The 19,628-nt window shown below is 54.6% G+C and overlaps 1 protein-coding gene across 1 annotated transcript; it reads right to left on the reverse strand.

Annotated features, from left to right (window-relative positions):
- Positions 1–538: 538 nt before the first annotated feature.
- VSX2 (visual system homeobox 2) lies at positions 539–19,588 on the reverse strand. Its single transcript, XM_068966401.1, has 5 exons — positions 19,219–19,588; positions 17,815–17,899; positions 13,866–13,989; positions 1,592–1,772; positions 539–864 (listed from the first exon to the last, which is right to left on the reverse strand). Exons 1-5 carry the CDS (start codon positions 19,586–19,588, stop codon positions 539–541), a joined length of 1,086 nt encoding a protein of 361 aa, XP_068822502.1.
- Positions 19,589–19,628: the final 40 nt, after the last annotated feature.

A 19,628-nucleotide genomic window follows, 5' to 3' on the forward strand; every position in this document is an offset into this window, starting at 1 on the left:
GGTTGTGCCCGGAGGCTGGCAGGACAGGATACCCACACTGCGGAAGGGGGGAGCAGAGTTCTGCTGGGGGCCTGGGGTGCTCCGGACACCAGCGTGGAGAGCAGGTTCTCCATCCCTGGGGCCGCAGTGGCAGTACTTGCAGCTGAGGGCTTTGGGTCTGGGCAGAACAGAATCCACCGGTGGGTACAGAGCTGGGAAGGAGGGCGCTTTGGAGCAAGAGACCAGAGGTGGATTCAGACAGTGAAAGTAGCCCAAGAACTGAGTGGAAGCAGCCTGAGGGGGTGGTCTGGGGCAGCAAGAAGGCTTCTGAGTCAGGGATGTGAGGATGAGAAAGGTGCGGGACAGGTCAGAACCAGGTAGGGATGTCTCAGCGTGGCCCAAAGCCTCAGCCACAACGGAGCTGTGCCTGGAGTCCCCGGGGGGTGGTGCATGGAGGGCCTGCGGAGCCCGGGCCTTGCCTGGGAGAACACCTCCCAACACCACAGGCCCCCGAGAAGAGCAGAGTCCTGGGGCTCCGGCGTCTGCGCGCACCCTTGGCCTAAGCCACGTCCTCGAGCCGCGCTGGACTCAGCCTCTCCGCCGGCCTGTCTTCGTCCGCGGCCTCCTCTCGCTCCGGCTCCTCGGCGCTGCGGGCCAGGCCGTCAGGGCCGGACACAGTCCCCAGCATCTTGGTGCTGTGCTCCTGCGCTCTGGCTCGGAGCGCGGCGATGCTGTTTTCCCTCAGTTCCTCCTGGGACATGGCAGCGGGGGGCTCGGAACCCCGCTCCTCAGGCTCCGTCTTGTCGAGCTTGGGCAGCGCCTGGCGCTCCGCCTCGGGCTTCCTCCCTGACTCGGCTGCCGCCTCCAGCGACTTTTTGTGCATCCCTAAAAAGAATTGTTGGTATTCGGGTTTAGAAAAGCGCCTGGGAAAGCCATCTTGAACTGAAAAAACGGCAAAGATAGAGAGAGGCCAGAATTAAGGACGAGCAGAAAGCCTTACTACACACACCAATGTCACGTGCGTCCCGGGGGGTGGGGGCAGAGGCTGCGGCGGACCACCAGGCCCGGCAGAGGGCTCCTCCAGGCCATGTCCCTGGGCTCCTGGCCCCCGCGACCCCGGGGATCCTGTCTGTCCCTTCACCAGCACAGCACTTGCTTCCTCCGCCCTCCCTCTGGGATACCAGATCTCCGAACCCCAGACAAACTGGCAGGTGGGGAGATTTAGGGGGAAGAAGTCCTTTGGGCAAAGCCAGAATGGTGGCCAAAGGGACCTCGGGGCCCCCAAGAGGGGCTATTTCATTCACCACAGCCCCAGCTCTGGCAAGGGAATAGGATACATCCCCTGGGGCAATAGCCATCCCCTCCTCACAGAGCGACAGAACCCACAGAATGAGAGTCCTAGGCACCGAGGGGCAGACACCCAGCCCTGGGTGCAGCCTGCCCTCGGAGGCCCCCCTGCCAAGGGAGACTGGGAGGCCAGCTTCCTGGGGCCTCTCTCCCCCCAGGCTGCTGTGGCCACCAGGCATTCCTGCCCCAGGGCTCTGTCCCGTCCTCGGGAGCCCGCTCCCCTCACCCCAGGGGCAGGACCCCCAGGGAGGGTGTGGGCTCTTACCCAGCAGCCACGGGGCGCAGGAGTCCATGATGCCATCCTTGGCAGACTTGAGGATGGACTCTGGCAGGGGAATGGAGTGGCGCACCATGGCCCCGTAGAGTCCATACTCAGCCATGACGCTGCTTCGGCCCCAGCACTTTTCCCGCTTCCTCCACTTGGCTCTGCGGTTCTGGAACCAGACCTGCTAGTGCAGAGGAACAGGTTAGGGGCGTCCTCTATGAGGCAGAGGCCAGCACCCCACACACACACCCACACCCGTGTCTGCCTGGAGTTAAGGGCCACACCTCTTTGATTGCCAGTGACCCCATTACCTGGTGACTTTGGTTTCTCCAAGCAAGGGCATCCTTACTTAAGCTCACCCACCCCTCGGTACCCCTGGGGTTCCTCTTGGTTCAGGGTGTTCAGAGTGAGATACAAGTTCTGCGAGAATATGATGGGCAAAATGATTTTTTTTTTTCAATCAAAGCAGTTTAGGGTGATGCAATAGGATGCCTCCTGGACTGGGTCTTGCAGCTGGGCAGTTCCCATGTGGTCCTCAGTTTGCCGCTGAGAAACCTGAGCCTCATAGCTCTCATGCAAGGGTTCACACCTCCAGCATTCCTGTCTGACTTGCAGAGGGACAGAGTCCTTTTCAGGGGATGAATTAGCAATGCCTTTGGTTCAGGCTCTTCCTCCACACCAGAACTCCAGAGGCCAGGGCAGTCCCAGGCAGGCGAGGTGAGTGCGGACTCAGGCAGCAGAAGGCATTTCATCCAGGTGTCAGGAAGCTTCAACCTACCCAGAGCCCCAGGCAGGGGATCCTCGGAGGGGGCCTGAGTCAGCCTCCCTTCTCTGCCCTGTCCTGGTCAATCCCTGTGGGGCCTCCGCTCACCCACTTTCCACAGGTTTGGACTTTAACCCTGAGTGATCGTTGGAGGAGCTGGGCAGCCATACCTCAGTCAGGGAGGGAAGATAAAATTCTTCGGTGTGAAGAGTAGAGCAGGTAAAGGTGGGGACCTAGAAGACCGCGGTGAGAGACAACCGCTAGCGGTCGCTTCTCTGGCCCAAAGTTGCCTGCTGCAGGGTGGGAATGAGCATGGGGTTCGCTGGATCTATCAGCGACACCCCATCCGGGTTTTTGGAGGCGATCCCCAGGTCCCGGCCATGCTTGGAGGAGGGAGAAATGTCTTGGTCCCCCCAAGCAGCTTTCCTGAAGTTTCCGGCAGCTGACAGGCGTCAGGGCCAGGGCCAGCTGCACTGTCCCTCAAGCTGGTGAAGAGCCCATGGGAGATGGGTGCACGCAGGAAGGACCTGGGGTCCCGGTGGCCCCCTCGTGTTCCCCTCACAGCCGCTCCACAGGCTCTGACTCCTGGGGGATGATGATGGTGGTGAGACGCCCAAGCACCCCAGAAGTAGAGGGTGGGGTGGGGGGAGGGGAGGGCAGAGGCGGGTTCGGAAAAATCTATTAGTTTCCTGGGCGATTTCCATTCCCTAGCCTGGACCAGGTCCCCGCCCCTCCCTCTGGGCCCCCGCCCCCCGCCCCCCGGGCGGCGGAGGTTTCAGCTTTTGATGAAAAATTGCTCCAGCTCTATTCAGGAGGCGGCAAAAGAAGAGTCACCCCCAGGGGCAGCCCTGGGCTGATTGAAAAATAAGTTAATTTCTGTTTGAATCGATGGGCCTCAGGCACTGAAATATCACGGGAAATTAAAGCGGCTGCTCTCCCGGGATCCGCGGCATTGACCCGCACTAATTAATGCTGGGGAGGCAGCGCGAACCGCGCCGCGAGCCGCTCCCCCTCCCCGGGGGACCCCAAACACTCCTCATTTAACTAATTAGACGGGGAAAATTGGGTGTTAATTTGTTTAGGATTTTTCCCCCCTCCCCTTCCTCCCGGCAGCTCCCTTCCCAGCTCCCTCTCCACGCGCGGGGGCGCGGGAAATGAATGCGGGGCTCGCCGGCAGATGGCTGCCCCGGTCACTCTGCAATCTTCTCCGACTTGATTGCTTGATTAGGTCGTTAGCACATTAAAAAAAAAAAAATTGCTTGCCGTCTGGCGCTGGCGTGATGAGTGGGACGCGCGGCAGCGCCTGGGTAATTTATCTTTTTATACGGCGAAGAATTTGATTTCAATCTGCAGATATATGGGGCGCCTTTGACACCTGTTTAACATCGCGCCGCTGACAGCTTAACCCTTTGCTGCCTCGGCCGCGGGGAGGCCTGGGCGCGGGGGTAAGGGGTGGGGGGAGGCGCGAAATCCGTGCGCCCCTGCGGTTCCCGCCGCCGCCGCCGCCGCCAGGTGGCGGAGTGAGCGCCCCGGCAGCTCCCGGACGGCCGGGGTCTGCGGTGGAGCGTGTCCAGCCTCATCCAGCAAGGGGGGCGCCCCGGCCGCACAGCCGCGCACTCGCGCGGCCGGTCCTTATAGGGCTCCGCGGTCACCCGCGCTTTGCGGAAAGACCGCATGATCAGTGCCCACCTTTACATTGACCCTGATTGTGTGAACCCTGTTTGGGCATTTACTCATTTGTAAATAACTAGAACTTCTAAAAATGGGAGCGATGCGGCCTCAGACTGTCCCCCGGTCCCTCCAACCCCACACTGACCGGCGCCCGCGCCTGTTAGAAAACGACCACTCCTGAGTCCCCCGGGTGGCGTCGCCCCCAGTGAGCCGCACGTTTGCCACCACTGGGTTTGGCACCTCCTGGAAAGCTGTGGAACCAACGCAAGGCCTTCCCCGCCACCCCGGTCTGGACTCGGACCGCACTGAGTGAACCCGGTCAAGGAATGGGTCTATGTCACCGGAAGGCTACTAGACGGCTGCGCTCTGGACACTAAGGAGCGCAGAGCGGTGCGCAATGGAGTTCGGGGGAACTCGGCCCTCCGCCTGGCCTGGCTCTGCGTTGTGTATACATCTGTCCCCAGCGGCCCTGCCTGTCCAGCAGGCCCTCAGCAATACCCAAGGCCTGCGGTTTGTCTGAGACCTCTGTCCTCTGTCCTGTCCCCTCTTCCCCCTTAGTGCTTGGTGGTCCTCTGCAGGTAGCCACGTATCTTAAGCTACATTTTCACACAGGGGAAGCATCTAAAAGGGATAAGCCACAGAAAGGTGTATGTGGCTTCTGGTTTTATCCACCTGACAGAGAAGACGGCAAAGCATGAACCCCTTAGTGATGGAATTCCAATGTGGAATTCCCAGTCTGACCACAGAAGGTTGAGAAGACTATCTTGATGAATCTTAAGTAAGCCCTCTGCCTCCTGGGCAGGAGATGACCTTCCTGCTTGAATACAGTGCATTACAAAACAACAAGGCCACTGGAACCCACGGGGGTGGGGGGTGGGGGCCAGACTCCAGAATGTTTTGGATTTTAGAAAAAATATGAGGTGCATATACTACATGTTATGTAACATTCAGTAGCAGCAGCACCTCCCCATAGTCTAATCCATCAGTTCTGATTTCTGCAGCAAAACATACACATATGCATGAGGGACGAATAAAGAGCATTAAGTCCCATCTGGTTTTTGCCAAGAATGAGTTTTGATGACAAACTGATGGAAGAAGTGCGTTTCAGCATGGTTTAGAATCAGGTATCCTGAAGAAGGGATTGTGGAGGAAGCAAAGGCAGAGATGCTCATTAACCACCCCCACCCCCACCCCCCACCCGCCCCTGCCTGGAAAGATGCATTGCCCTGGCTTCCCCAGGATCCCATGAGCTTGAGAGAGGGTGCAGGGCTCTCAGATGGAAACAGCACCTTTACTGGAACACCAAAGAAGGGGGTGCTGACTTGGGATTTAGATCATTTCTGAGATCTGTAAACAGAACCATTTCCCCCAGTCTCCTGATCTGGACAAATGAATAACTAGTCTGCGGATCAGATTTTGTCCACAGACAGTCCCAGAGGGGTTGGCGCCAGCTGGTCGTTCAATCCAGGAGTCATTCGGACCCTTGGTTATGCGTTCCTGAAACGCCTGGCTCTCTTTGAATACCAGATGCTGCTCCAATTTATGGAAGAAACCTGGACAGCCAAAACAATTTCTCTTTAGGACAGTTGGCAGAGAAGCTGTGGCATTGGTGCCTTGGAGGGAAGTGGACAAGGAATTAGAATTAACCCTAACCACTCTTCATATTTGCCTTTCTCTTCCTTTCCAGGAAGCAACCAGTATGTATGCAGAACTTAAACATTTGCCAGACGCATTGAAAGTTAGTCCTGAGCTGGAATTACCAACTGTGCCCAAAACTGCTAAGTCATCTTGGACAAGTTACTTGCCTTCTCTCGGTTTCAGTCTCTTCAAGCATAAAATAAGAGTATCTACTTTCTGGGTTGTTTCGGGGATTAATGAAATAAGTGAGGGCTGCCTAAAATCAGTGTTTGTCCCACAGAAGGTGCTCAATAGATGCTTAGTTCAGTTGTTCAGTTGTGTCCAACTCTTTGCGACCCCATGGACTGCAGCACGCCGGGCCTTCCTGTCCATCACCAACTCCTGGAGCTTGCTCAGACTCATGTCCATCGAGTTGGTGATGCCATCCAACCATCTCATCCTCATCTCATGTCATCGTAGCATCAACAGATGCTACTTATTATTACTTCTGGTTTCCCTGATAGCTCAGTCGGTAAAGAATCCGCCTGCAATGCAGGAGACCCCAGTTCGATTCCTGGGTTGGGAAGATCCCCTGGAGAAGGGATAGGCTACCCACTCCAGTATTCTTGGGCTTCTCTTATGGCTAAGCTGATAAAGAATTCACCTGCAAAGCAGGAGACCTGGGTTTGATCCCTGGGTTGGGAAGATCCCCTGGAGAAGGGAAAGGCTACCCACTCCAGTATTCTGGCCTGGAGAATTCCGTGGACTGTATAGTCCATGAGGTTGAAAAGAGTCAGACAGGACTGAGCGACTTTCACTTTCATTATTATTTCAGTGAAGGCACAGAAAGTCAGTGGGAGTCTGTGCAGGGAGCAGGTTCATTAGTGGCATTACTTGCTCCTCTGGCCTCTTCCAAGACAGGCCCTGCAGCAAGGCTGGACTAACTAATAACAACAACTACCCCAGGAGGTGTGGTGGGCGGTGGGGGTGGGGGGAACAGAATTAACATCCAGGCTGTAAGATTTTAATACAGATAGTCTCTAGTGTCCCCTCTAGGGGCTTCCCTGGTGGCTCAGACAGTGAAGAATCTGCCTGCAATGCAGGAGACACAGGTTCGATCCCTGTGTTGGGAAGGTCCCCTGGAGAAGGAAACGGCAACCCACTCTGCTATTCTTGCCTGGAGAATTCCATGGACAGAGGAGACTAGTGGGTACAGTCCATGGGGTCACAAAGAGTCAGACACGACTGAGTGACTAACACTAGACTGGACTTCCCCTCTAGGGGCCAAACAGATGCCCCCTGCAACACCCTCTTGCATTTGTAATGTATCCCAGACCCCTGAGGCTCAAATGTAAGAGACCACCTATGCAGACGGCTATGAGAGGGAGCTTGAAGGCCTGGACTGGAGAATTCTGTTCTGCCTCCAGCTGCCTTTGTGAACTTGGGCATGTTCTTAACCTTTCTGAGCTTCTGATTCTTTGTCTGCCCTATGATACCACTTCCTTGCAAGTTTGTTGTAAAAATTCAATAGAATAGTGCATGGGAAACACCCAGCATGTTGTAAGAACTGGAAATCATTGGCCTGGTGCTGGATGAATTCTACAGACAAATGACCAAATGCTCAGTGACAGTCTTCACAATAAAGCCGGGTCCTCTCATCTCCCACCTTTGAGATTCCTTCATTTAGGCCCTGTTTCCTGCTTGGTCCCTTAGCTCTGGCAAACCCATAGTCCTCCTTCAATTCCTCTCTTACTTTCCAGACTGCACACTTTCTAGAAGTCACTACTCCATGCCCAAGGCAGTCAGGTCGGAACTCTTCAGGAGGACCGGTGTGCAGACCTTGGCAAGGATCAGAGCCCTGCCTTCCTCTTCCAGGCTTCCGAGTGCCTGAGAAGGGGCTCACAAGGGACATCAAGGGTCACCAACATGGGAGTCCCAGGCAAGGGAGAGTGGGGAAGGTCTTCCAGCTCAAGGAAGAGCCTGGGTTTCCTGGTGTGCTTGCTCTCACAGGTGGTGCCCCGGTAGCACTCAGAGAGCCCAGCTAGGAGGCCTCTGGCTGTCAACAGCTGGTGCCTCCACACCCAGCAGAGAGGGGCCCAAGAGCTCATGCCTTCATGGATGGACCGGATCCATAAAAGGGCTTCTTGCCAGAGGGATGCTCTTCTGGTCCAGGGCACCCTTCAAGCCGGCCAGGCTATCAGCCCTCTGTCCCCTTTGTGGGTAACCAGGGCATCTCTTGTCCTTGCAAGCTCCCAGACTTCTAGCCCCACATGATAACATGCCCAGGCTTCCTTCCCTCTGAGGTTTCTCCATGGTCACCCCCTAAAGGAGACACCATGCATAATAGATATTCTGCACATTCTGGCCCCTTGGCTACCCCCGGGCCCTGCCCTCCCGTCTTGCCCCAGGCTATCAGGCCCTGCTTCTTTGGCCCCGTGGCAGTTTTCAACACATTCACCTACCTTCCCTCCTCTCCTCTGACTGGAAGCTTATTAATCTGAGCTAGTTGCTGGTGTGATTTAACGACCTTGCACTCCACGCGCACTCAGCACTTCTGACAACATATTTCAGCACACCCTTTCCAGTCCCAGCTTCAGGCTCAAGAAGCTTGGCCTTGCTGTAGCCTCTGATGTCCACTAGAGGGCAGCTTGGCCTATGTTTCCTGGCAGGCCCAGGGAGCATCCTTCCCTGAATTCCTGGACAGGTCATTCCACTGTGTCACTCAATACTCCTCTTTCTTCCACTCATATTAACACACTTAAAGCAGAGACACTTTTCCTGAGCCTCTGACCCAGCATTTTTACACTGGTTACATACAGTCACCTGGAGAGCTTTAAAAACAAACAGGGCTTCCCTGGTGGTTAAGAATCCACCTGCTAATGCAGGAGACACGGGTTCAATCCCTAGCCCCGGAAGATCTCACATGCTGCGGAGCAACTAAGCCTGTGCACCACAGCTACTGACCCATGTGCTGCAAGAACTGAAACCCTTGTTCCCTAGAGCCTGGATTCCACAACAAGAGAAGCCCCTTGCAATGGGAAACCTGCTCATGGCAACTAAAGACTAACCCCTGGGGTGGGGGGATGGGGTGGGAGGTGGGAGAGAAGTTCAAGAGGGAGGGGATATATGTATACCTATGGCTGATTCATCTTGATGTATGGCAGAAACCAACACAATACTGTAAAGCACTTACCCTCCAATTAAAAATAAATACATTTTTTAAAAGGAAAAAAATAATACAATAGTCTAGAAATCTTGAAGTTATATTTTCAATTTTAGTTTCTCAAAATAAAGGCATTCAAGAAATTTGAGAAAGAAAAAAAAAAGAGTAGCCACCACTTGTCACAACTAGAGAAAGCCCTTGTGCAGCGATGAAGACCCAGTGTGCACAAAAATTAAAAAAAAAAAAAAAAGATGCCATAGCCACACACCAAACCAGTTAAATCAGTATTGCTAAGTGTGGGAGGCTGGCACAAGTAATTTTATTTTACTTTAAATATTTATTTATTTATTTGGCTGCACCAGGTTCTTAGTGGCAGCATGTGGCATCTAGCTCTCTGACCAGGAATCGCACCTGGGCCTCCTGCTTTGGGAGAACAGAGTCTTAGCCACTGGACCATCAAGGAAGTCTCTGGCATGAGTAATTTTTAAAAGCTGCCCTGGGACTTCCCGGGTGGACCAATGGTTAAGAATCTGCCTTCCAATGCAAGGGATGATTGGGAACTAAAATCCCACATGCCTCAGGGTAAGCCCTAGAAGAGCCTGCATGCTCAGTCACTTCAGTCATATCCAACTCGTTGCAACCCCATGGACTGTAGCCCACCAGGCTCCTCTGTCCATGGGATTCTCCAGGTATGAATACTGGAGTAGGTTGTCATGCCCTCCTCCCAGGGATCTTCCCCACCCAAGAACTGAACCTGAGTCTCCTGCATACCCTGCATTGCTGGAAGATTCTTTAATGCTGAGCCACCAGGGAAGCCCTGAAGGGCCTGCATGCCTCAACAAAAACCCAGTGCAGCCAAAAGTTTTTTTTTTTTTTTAAGTATAAATAAAGTAAAAAAAAGCAATCAATCAGTTGAAAGCTGCCCTGTGTTTCTAATCCATTTCCCAGGCTGAGACACACTGCAGCCTTTTCCCATCCATGTGGTTATCTATTAACTTCTGGGACGTAATCCTTTAAAACTTTGTTCCCCACCCTTGGGCAGGGACCACGTTAAAAGAGACAGAATGGAACAGCGCTACTCAGAGAATCCAAACCTCATCCTTCCAAACATACCAGGTTGCTAAGAGTGGAGGTGAGATGGCTCTGTTCACTTGCACGTCGGTAATGTAGGCATTCTAAATAAGTATAACTTCTGTCAGAAAACATATAGTAACACATAAGTGAACATATCAAAATTGAGAATGAATGGCCCACAGAGGAAATAAACTCAGTCTGGAAACCATTTCCTCTTCCCCAGGGCTGACATCTGGTGGGGGCTTCCAGAATGCCACTTCCTAGCATTTCTCAGAGACACAGAAAGGACTTTGCATCTGGCTCTGATATGAAGCCCATCCTAAAGGAAATCAGTCCTGAATATTCACTGGAAGTAATGATGCTAAGCTGAAACTCCAATACTTTGGCCACCTGATGCGAAGAACTGACTCATTGGAGAACACCCTGATGCTGGGAAAGATTGAAGGCAGGAGGAGAAGGGGACGACAGAGGATGAGGTGGTTGGACGGCATCACTGACTCAATGGACATGAGTTTGAGCAAGCTCCAGGAGTTGGTGATGGACAGGGAAGCCTGGCATGCTGTGGTCCATAGGATTGCAAAGAGTCAGACACGACTGAGTGACTGAACGGAACTGAACTGATATGAAGACTAGAATCTCTTCTTCCCCTAACAGTGCAACTTATCCCTTCACCCCAACTTAGAGAGATGTAGAGGGGGGAAGTGCTTGCCCTCAAAGCATAAAGGTCGAGGAAATCAGCCACTATTAAGGGGGCTGACCCCTCATCACTGCAATTGGCATTAATTATTCCAGTTTCTGTAGATAAGTCCTCCCTTTACCTTCATTTGCTCTCTTGAGATAGTACTTGAGTTGGTATTGGGTTTGAATCCCAGTCCACCACTTACTTCACCTCTCAGCCCCTCAGTCACCTCATCCAGAAAGTGGGGATAAGAATAGCATCTAACTCATCTAATTGTGAAGAAGCGATGAAAAAAGGCCTGGAAAGCAGCTAAGCATAGCACATGTCTGACTTTTCACATCTACACTGGGTTCTCATTAGATAGTAGGTCTCAGACACATCCAAGGGCTTCCTTGGGTAGGTTCCACCAATGGCAGCCCAGAGTCAGAATGGGAGAGGAGACACTGAGGAGACGGCTCTCTGGGAGGGATTCCCCCTCTTCCTTTTACAGATGAGAGATGGGAAGTGACTTGGCTTCTGCCATACCTGGTTGGTGTCAGAGCCAGAACTAAGATCTGGATCCTTGATTGAATATCCAGTCCCTTAACCTTTCCATTCCACCTGAGGATGTCTAACTTCAGAGCCTCTAATAACTTCCCCCTTCCTTCTTTTCATGGCAAAAGGAGAAGGTGGCAGAGGATTAGATAGTTAGATAGCACCACCGACTCAACGGACATGAATTTGAGCAACCTCCAGGAGATAGTAGAGGACAGAGGAGCCTGGCACACTACAGTCCATGGGGTCACAAAAGATTTGGACATGACTAAACAGCAACAGTAGAGTGCATCCACTGGTGGAATGGTCAGCCCCAGGTGGACACCCAGGCCCCACGCTGGGCCCTCTGCTAAACACAACACACACGACTTCATCATAGCTGCAACTGCTGCTGTCATGCCCATTTTACAGATGAGCAGTGGAGTCTCAGGCTGGTGAAGAGTGACCTGTCCACAGCCATTCAAATAGCTGGTACCTGATGAGGCCAGGATGGTGTAACTCTGGAGTGGGTGTCCCTAACCACTGCACAACCTTGCCTCTCCTGTGCACGTCCTGTACTTAGAACACCAGACACACAGGAATTGCTCTGTGGGTTGGAGCTTTGATAGATGTCACTAATAGATGTGAAGTCCTTTCCCAGCAGGACACTTGGTAAAACATTTCGTTGGGCATGTGTGCTAAGTCATTTCAATTGTGTCTGACTCTTTGCGACTCTATGGACTGTAGCCCACCAGGCTCCTCTGCCCATGGGATTCTCCAGGCAAGAATACTGGAGTGGGTTGCCATGCCCTTCTCCAGGGGATCTTCCCGACCCAGGAATCAAACCCGTATCGTGTCTCTTAGTTTCCTGCTTTGGGAGGCAGGTTCTTTTACCACTAATGCCACATGAGAAGCCTCAAAATATTTGGGGATTGGGCCATTTGATAACTCGCACCCTCTGGGGGCAGCATGTAGCTAAAGAACTAGGCAGTGCTGGAAGAGTTACAGAGACCCTTGCCTTGGTTCACCAATAGCCACAGATTCCACAGTCAATCCTTGCAGTCCAGGAAATTAAGGTACTCCACACCCTTGCTCCTCCATGCTGGTGCTGGTGATTTCAGACACCAACCTGTAGACAACCCCTCAGACAAGTTTAAGAAGTCTAGAGTCTGCGGGCTGAGCGTTTATAGCAATGCAGTTACAGCTGAGGGCAAGTTCTCCTTACAGCCTTCGGACTCTCCCACCCACCACTACCACCACCACGGCCAGATTTTAGGACAACCCACTGCAGGAGACGAGCTGTTCCACTCTACCGGTCAATAGTGCAAATGCGCAACCAACCAAAGGGGAAGTCTGGCAACCTCACCAACCCTGGCTGCTTGTAAGGACCAGCTTTACCCTAATAAAGGCCAGGTAGGGGTTACCACCACATATGAATTGGATTGGGTCTTGGCTTACACACACACACACACACCTACACACACACAGAGGATTCAAAATCAACATCCAGCCTTTCCCCATTGTAACTTAGTTGGGTGGGGATGATGGATCCAGGCCACCATGGATAATGCACCAAACAGATAATCTGCTTATGAATAATTGAGCTTATTGTTAGTGTCACCGTCTAAAGCCATTGGCTGAAATTCCCAACAGACTTCCAGGGGAGAGGAAGGCTCTTCTGGAAAAGCAGCTCTCGCCTCATTCCCCATTCTCTGGTTCTCCAGTAAGGGAGTGCAAAGAACCTACACACCTTATTTGGTTCCTTCGCTGGACTTGTCCCTTCCCTGCTCCTCCCCCTGCCCCCAAACACACATCACACCTGGAGACACAAAGGAGGAGGAAATTTGGAGCAGAAGGGTTTCGGGAAGTCTGGACCCTCCCTGCCCTTCCCAGCCTTGGCAGGTCAACTACTCCAGGCCACTCAGGTGTCCCGACAGAACCAGCTGTGGTTCAAGGTCTTGAATCAGCTATGGCAACCTCAAATCTTCTGGAAATGTTTTTCCACCCCAGCCACCCTTCCTCCTCATGGAGGCCCTGTCTGGAGAATCATCAGACTTCATTTCCTCCTGGAGGAATGATTAAGCAACCCATTTCTGTCCACCAAAGGGAGTCCTGGACTTGGGAGGATCTTGCTGCTGCTGAAAGGAGCCCTGGTGCCCAGCACAGCTGAGGACAGGCCCAACCAGTCGGGGCTGGCTCTCCACAAAACCCTCCAGTAAGGAGGTGAGGGGAACGACTTAATGAGTGCCTCCTGGGCTGGTCCAGGAGACTCCAGGAGCAGGAACCCTGGGCAGGACCAGCTGCTGGGCTGTGAGAAGTAAGGAGCCTCAGGTGGATGGAGGCGGTGGGGAGTAGGTAGGAAGGGAGGGGGCAAGGTCTTCCTCATGGGGGAGGCAGCTCCCCTCCACCCCCAGGCACCTAGGCCTTGAAGCAGACATTTACCGCCTGGGAGACACCTGCCGCACCAGAGACCCTGCTCAGAATCCTAGACCCACCCAGAACTCCGTCTGCAACCACAGGTGCCCCTCACAGCCTGCCATACTCCTCAGGAAGACCACAGTCTGCAGCCACAGGCCACGTCTTGTCTGCCAAGTCTCCCGTCCCTCCAGCAGCCCCCATCTCACGTGGTAGGTATTCAGCTAATATCTGCTTAAAAGAACTGTTCCATGAGGAGGTGGTTACAGACAAGCACACATTGGAGCAGGAGGGAGAGAGAGGGATGTGTGGGACCCTGGGGCAGCCGATGTCCCTGAGGGTGAAGAAAATGTGAGAGAGGGACTCAGGGCTGTTTTACCTGTATCCTGTCTTCGGGCAGCTCCGTTTTCATGGCCAGCATCTCCCGGGCATAGACGTCAGGGTAGTGGGCTTCATTGAATGCCTTCTCCAGCTCCTCTAGCTGGTAGGAGGTAAAGATTGTCCTGAGGGGAGCAAACCCAGAGAGTCAAACCCAGCAAATCCCGAAAATGGAGTTTGTCCCAGAGAGGACAGAATAGCCCTCTCCTACGGCTCCTGCTGCTGCTGCTACGTCGCTTCAGGCGTGTCTGACTCTGTGCTACCCCATAGGCGGCAGCCCACCAGGCTCCCCCGTCCCTGGGATTCTCCAGGCAAGAACACTGGAGTGGGTTGCCATCTCCTCCTCCAAACCCAGCCTGGGCCAGTACAATCAAATACAATCCCTCTCTCCTACCCCCATCCCCAGACACCCTCTGGACTCTTCTTCATTCCAGTTTGAGGGCCCACACTGCCTTCTAGTGGTTAGGCATTATTTCAGCCCTCGGGGACATTTCATACTGGGAATCTTCCTGAAAGTGCTTTGGGGGAAGGATGTTAAGACACAAGTTTTAGGAAACTGCAGAAAGGCCCTATTCCTCCTCCCAGGCACTGAACGAAGGGCTCACCAGGTAAATAAGTGCTTCAGTCCCAGGCAGGACCTGCCGCCCCGGGCTCCCCTCACAGACAGGAGAGTTGATCTTTTAAAATGTACTTAAGAGTTCAAAGACTCACTGGAAGGTCAAATGCAGCAGCCGCCCCAGGGTTTCTACTGTGGGGAACTAACTGCACCTCCCAGCCCCTCACCCCACCCTGCTCACTGGCTCCGGAGAGCTGCCCTCAGAGTCTTGGAGGCAGGGAGGGAGGGAAGCGGGGGTGCTCTGTCCTTTCTGGTGCCACCTTCCCACCATCCCACCACACCCAGGTTCAGCCACTCACCCGGCGGGAGCCCCATTTAGGGGCAGTTAACTCAGGTCATCCCAAGAGAGCCTACCTACACAGCCCCCAACCCCCGCAGAGCAGTTTACATTGACCTATTTTGAGTTATTAACATAAACTGCTTTAAGAGTCCAGTAAAAGCTACATCCTCTCCACTAGCAAATGGATATGCTCCAGCACACACAGTTTTCCACCTCCGATATTTAGGGGGTTTGTAATCCCCATTTCTCAAATAAATACACTACACACCCCCTTACCAACATAAATTCTTCTCTTCAAACCTGAATTTCACGAAGTTCTAGGCGACCTTTATCCTGCACCTTCCTCAACAAGCTGGGGTATAATACGGTCCAGATTTTACAGACTCAGCTTCTACAATGGTTGAAGTAGAGCCTCTGGGATTTGAACCCTGGGGCCAGTATGAGGGGAGGTTAAAATCTCTCCCTGCAGCCCCTGATGTCACCCAGCCTGAGGAAAAAGTACGGATGGAAACCCCAGGTATTCCTGCTGCCGGTGTCAGCTTTGGCATCCTGGAGGATGATACAGGGGAGGTGTGAGAGAGAAAGATTCTGCTCTTTATGGAAAATGACTGGTTTGATTCTAAATCGTTGCTCCTATTCTCCTGGGGGGAATGGAATGCTTATGTGTACAGAAAGTTAATTCTTCAGAATTTTGAAGATCTGCTGCTTTCTATTTCTCTCCTGCCACTTACTGAAAGGGCCCCTGAACAGACAGTCAAAATAAACAATCAAAACGTGTACGTCTTCTTCAAAACTAGGAAAAATGAGACCCAAAGCTATTGTGGCCTGGCCAAAGCCAAAGAAGAGAGATGAGGGCAGATCATTCAGCGGTTCGAGTGCCAGACTCTGCTTGGGAGAACTCTTATTAAAAAAAAAGAAAGAAAGGAATTAAGAAACGGAATGAAACGATGCCTCAGATCTCCAGACTTGCCTGGAAAATCCCATGAACAGAAGAATCTGGTGGACTCAGTCCATGGGGGTCGCAAAGAGTCTGACACGGCTGAAGTAACCCACCAGGCCCTTCAGTTTCCCATCGTAACCAGTCTATCTGAGCCTCACAGGTAAAGAGAAGAAAATCGGAGAGACTCCATCCCCACTCCCCTCTCTAACTCCTCCAAGACCCCTATGTTTCTGGGAGGTTAAGGGATCTTCATCTCTTATCACCAGATTCCAAGGTTTCTTACCTGAACTCCCCAAATGAGAGATGCTCAGATTTTTTTTTACTAATTAAAAATGGCACCAGCCATTCTCCTGTCTCCAATAACCTGTTCCCCTCACACATTAGAAATAGCCTGAAACCTAGTGCAGTTGACCAGCTGTCCTGTCTCCTAGGGGACCTGAAGCACCCAAAGTTTTCCCCAGGGGAGAGGGTATCAAGTGAGGACAAAAGGTCGAGAACCTTAGGATGGACTTTGGACTGTGTGTCAGCCAGCTCCAAGTGCCACACAAGGAGATGCCCCTGTGCAGAAACACTGTCCTTGCTCTCCTTGCTCGGGGAATCCCTCCCCCAACCCAATTCGGGCAGCAGCACAGAACCCGGCCAGCCGGACTCCCACCCGCCCTCCGGCAACCCAAAGGCAGACAGGATTACCGACGCAACCCCCTACTCCCACCCCAACCTGCTAGCCTGGGACCAGCCTGAGTTGGGTGCATAGGAGGTGTTTTAATGAATATTTGTTGAACTGATGAATATTTTAAAATGACCCAGAATCAGGACTAAAAACAACGTTTCCGTTCACAATAAAACACAACAAAACAAAACCAAACAGCTGCCTGAAGGGAACAAACTGAGGTCACCAAGAAACCGAGCCAAAGTTCACCCGCATTCAAGTGGAAACCTGTAGGGGTCTGAGAAGTCAGGAAGAACCGATTTAAAATGTGGGGTCATTTCCGGGGGTGAAGGAAGAGAGAAACGCAGACAAGCACCCAGAGACAGTGTGCAAAGAAGATGAGAACAAACTGGGGAGAAGAGGATGAGGTGGGTGGGGAGAAGGAGAGTGCCCCAGGGGCAAATGTCCGCAGGGCGGGAGGGAACCCTGGAGGGGGAGCCCACCCGCACAGAGACAGAGAGAGAAGCGGGAAAACAGGGCCAGGGCGAGCGCAGGGTAGCGCCTGCAAGCAGCACCGGCAGAAAGTCTGGTCAATTTTTGTTTATCGCTTCTTTATTTCTTGAAACCCTCCTGATAAATTTATACAAGGAATTGGTAGTGGAGGTGCGGGCCACGTAGAGAACGTGGGTCTCAGGCAGGGGCATTACTTTGCAGGACTGAATTTTAACTTTGTGCAAGTGATGTCTGTGTTTAAAATATTTAAAGGAAAACAAAGCCAAATAACCTCTTTTTCGTCTGTATGCTGCAATGCAGCCCATTCCACTCCAGCCAGGGCTGACGGGGGCATCCAGTCCACTCACTCCTTCCTCCCCATTTTACAGACAAGGAAACTGAGGCTTACGGATCACAGAGGAGCAGAGGCCGAAAGCAAATTTGCCATCCATGCGGATATCACGCTCAAGATTTGGCCAGCGATGGGAGCAGAAAGACAGGGGGTTGGTGGCGCTGACAGCGACAGCGGGGAGGAACGGGGGACCGAGCAGGGGGCAGAGGAACCGGCTGGGGCGGGAGGCGAGAGCCGACCTGCCAGCCCAGTGATGTGCGCGACTCTACCAATGTGCCGAGGCGGGGATGACATATGGGTGTCTCCAGCCCCTCTCTGGGTAGGGTTTGGCCCTATTTGAGGCCTCTCCTTTCTCCCGGAGAAGCAGGAGAAAGCCTGAAACGTGCGGTTTCCTCGGCGGCCTCTCCTAATCCTCACCCGGCATGGCCGGACGCCAGGGCCCCGGGAGGATGTCCTCAAACCACGCCTGGTCTCCCAGTCCGACCTCCCCGTCCCGGCACAGCCGCGGACCTCGGATCTACAGCCGGCAAGATTCGGGTCCGAGGGACCCGATCCTCCGAACTGGGGACAGCAGGGGATGGGTGAGCACGAAGGTGACAGAAAGCGCTGCAGGGGCCTTACCTGTGTCGCCGCTTCTTCCGTTTCTTGGTCTGGTTCAAAGCCGATTTGGACATTTTCCGGTCGCTGGAGGAAACATCTTCAGAATCTGAAAAGCGGGCGGAGGTACAGGCGGCAGAATGGAGGGGGGGCGCGCACGGAAACCCCCGGGCGCGTCGGGCTCCCGAAGCCCAGCGAGGGGCCCACTCCCGCCGGCCTCGGGGAGCCGCCCGGCCTGCTCGGTCTCCCCGGGAAGCCCTCGGCGAGGGCGACCCCATCCCTAAGCCGAGGCTGTTTCTACCCAGGCCGGCGCCGGAATCCGGAGGTGGTGGACGGATTTCGTTGTAAGAGAAGCAAAGGCCCAGACACGCCTGGGACGCGGACGGCGGGGGAGCGAGACAGCCTCCCGGGTCGCAGGGTCCCCCTCCGGCGGTGCTCGGGGCTCGGCGCCCTCCCTTGCGCTTGCAGACCCGGCGCCGGGCGCAGAAGGTGGCCCTCCATCCCCTCGGAGCGGAGCCCGGGGCGCGGAGAGCTGGACTCCGGAAAGCGAGAGGGGCTTCCCGGGCACAGCCCCCTTTCCACTGCCCGCACGGTGCGGCCCTGCTCGGATCTGGAGAGACTGCGGCGCGCCACTTTTCGTTGCCCCTCCAGATATTAATAAAAATAAACAAATGAAACGAGAGCGGAAAATCAGGGGAATCGAAGAGCGCGAACCAGAGGCAGAGGGCCGAGCCGACGGAGAGGTGCGGCCGGGAAAGCGGCCCGGAGGTTCGGTGGCCCCCTAGCCCGCGAGGGTCGGGATCCCGGATAAGGTGACGCTCAGGTGGGATCGCGGATGCCGACCGCTTGGGCTGCCGCGGTGGCCAGGTGGTCCTGAAGCTCGCGAGGCGAAAAATCAAACGCAGCTGACCAGTGCGGGGTGGGTGGGTCGGGGGTTGGAACGGAGAGAAGGAAGAAGGACAAGACAACTTTGGACATCAGGGCTGGGGCCCGAAGCTGACATCGGCTTCCCCGGGCGCTGACGCCCGGAACGGAATCGGGCTGTAGGAGCATGGTTCCTCTGAGAGGCCTCAGCCCAAGTGGAGCAGAGAAGGGGGACCCCCGGCCTGCCCCCACGGGCTCCGACACCCTAAGCCCCTTTTCCAGTGGGGCCCCAACTGGGCGCTGCCGCAGAACCGGGTTCAACGCGCAGACAGGACAGCTCGGCTTCCGGAAACGCGGGGGCCCAAAGCCGGCCACCGCGGGGAGCATCTTCCCGGCCCCCTGGCCAAGGGCGCGTCGGCCCCAGGTCCGCGCTGCGACCCTTCGGCCTGGCACCAACTTCTGCACCCGGAGGAGCAGGCCTGGCGATGCAAGCCAGAGCCGACGGCGTGGGGTTCCCGCTTCTCACCCCAGTCGGGCAAGCCGCACATCCTCACCCTCACCTACCCGAACTGGCCGTCTGGCTGGTGTCCAGCGGCCCCGACGCTCTGCCCAGCGGCTGTAAGTGGACGCTCTGCGGGTCGGACAGCACTTCCAGGAAGGTGGGCTGTGCGTAGAAGCCGGGGAGCCCCCCGGGCCCCAGTAGCCCCATGCCGCCCACTCCTGCGGGACTGAGCACGGAGCGCGCAGCCAGCAAGTGCCCGGGGGCCAGACCGTCGAGGGTAGCACGCGGGTGGGAGCTGGGGGGCTCCTTGTTCAAGCCCAGGATCTCCTGAATGCCAAACCCGGTGCACCTGCCCGGGGCGCCCCCCGAGGTACTCTTGGCCACTGTCTCGGCTTTGGGCTTGCTCAGCGCTTCTCCCGCTTTCCCGGTCATCTCTCGGCTCTTTGGAGGGGCCGAGGCCGCAAGCCTTGTG

The sequence above is a fragment of the Capricornis sumatraensis genome, chromosome 2 (assembly GCF_032405125.1).
Source record: "Capricornis sumatraensis isolate serow.1 chromosome 2, serow.2, whole genome shotgun sequence".
Taxonomy (NCBI): Eukaryota; Metazoa; Chordata; class Mammalia; order Artiodactyla; family Bovidae; genus Capricornis; species Capricornis sumatraensis.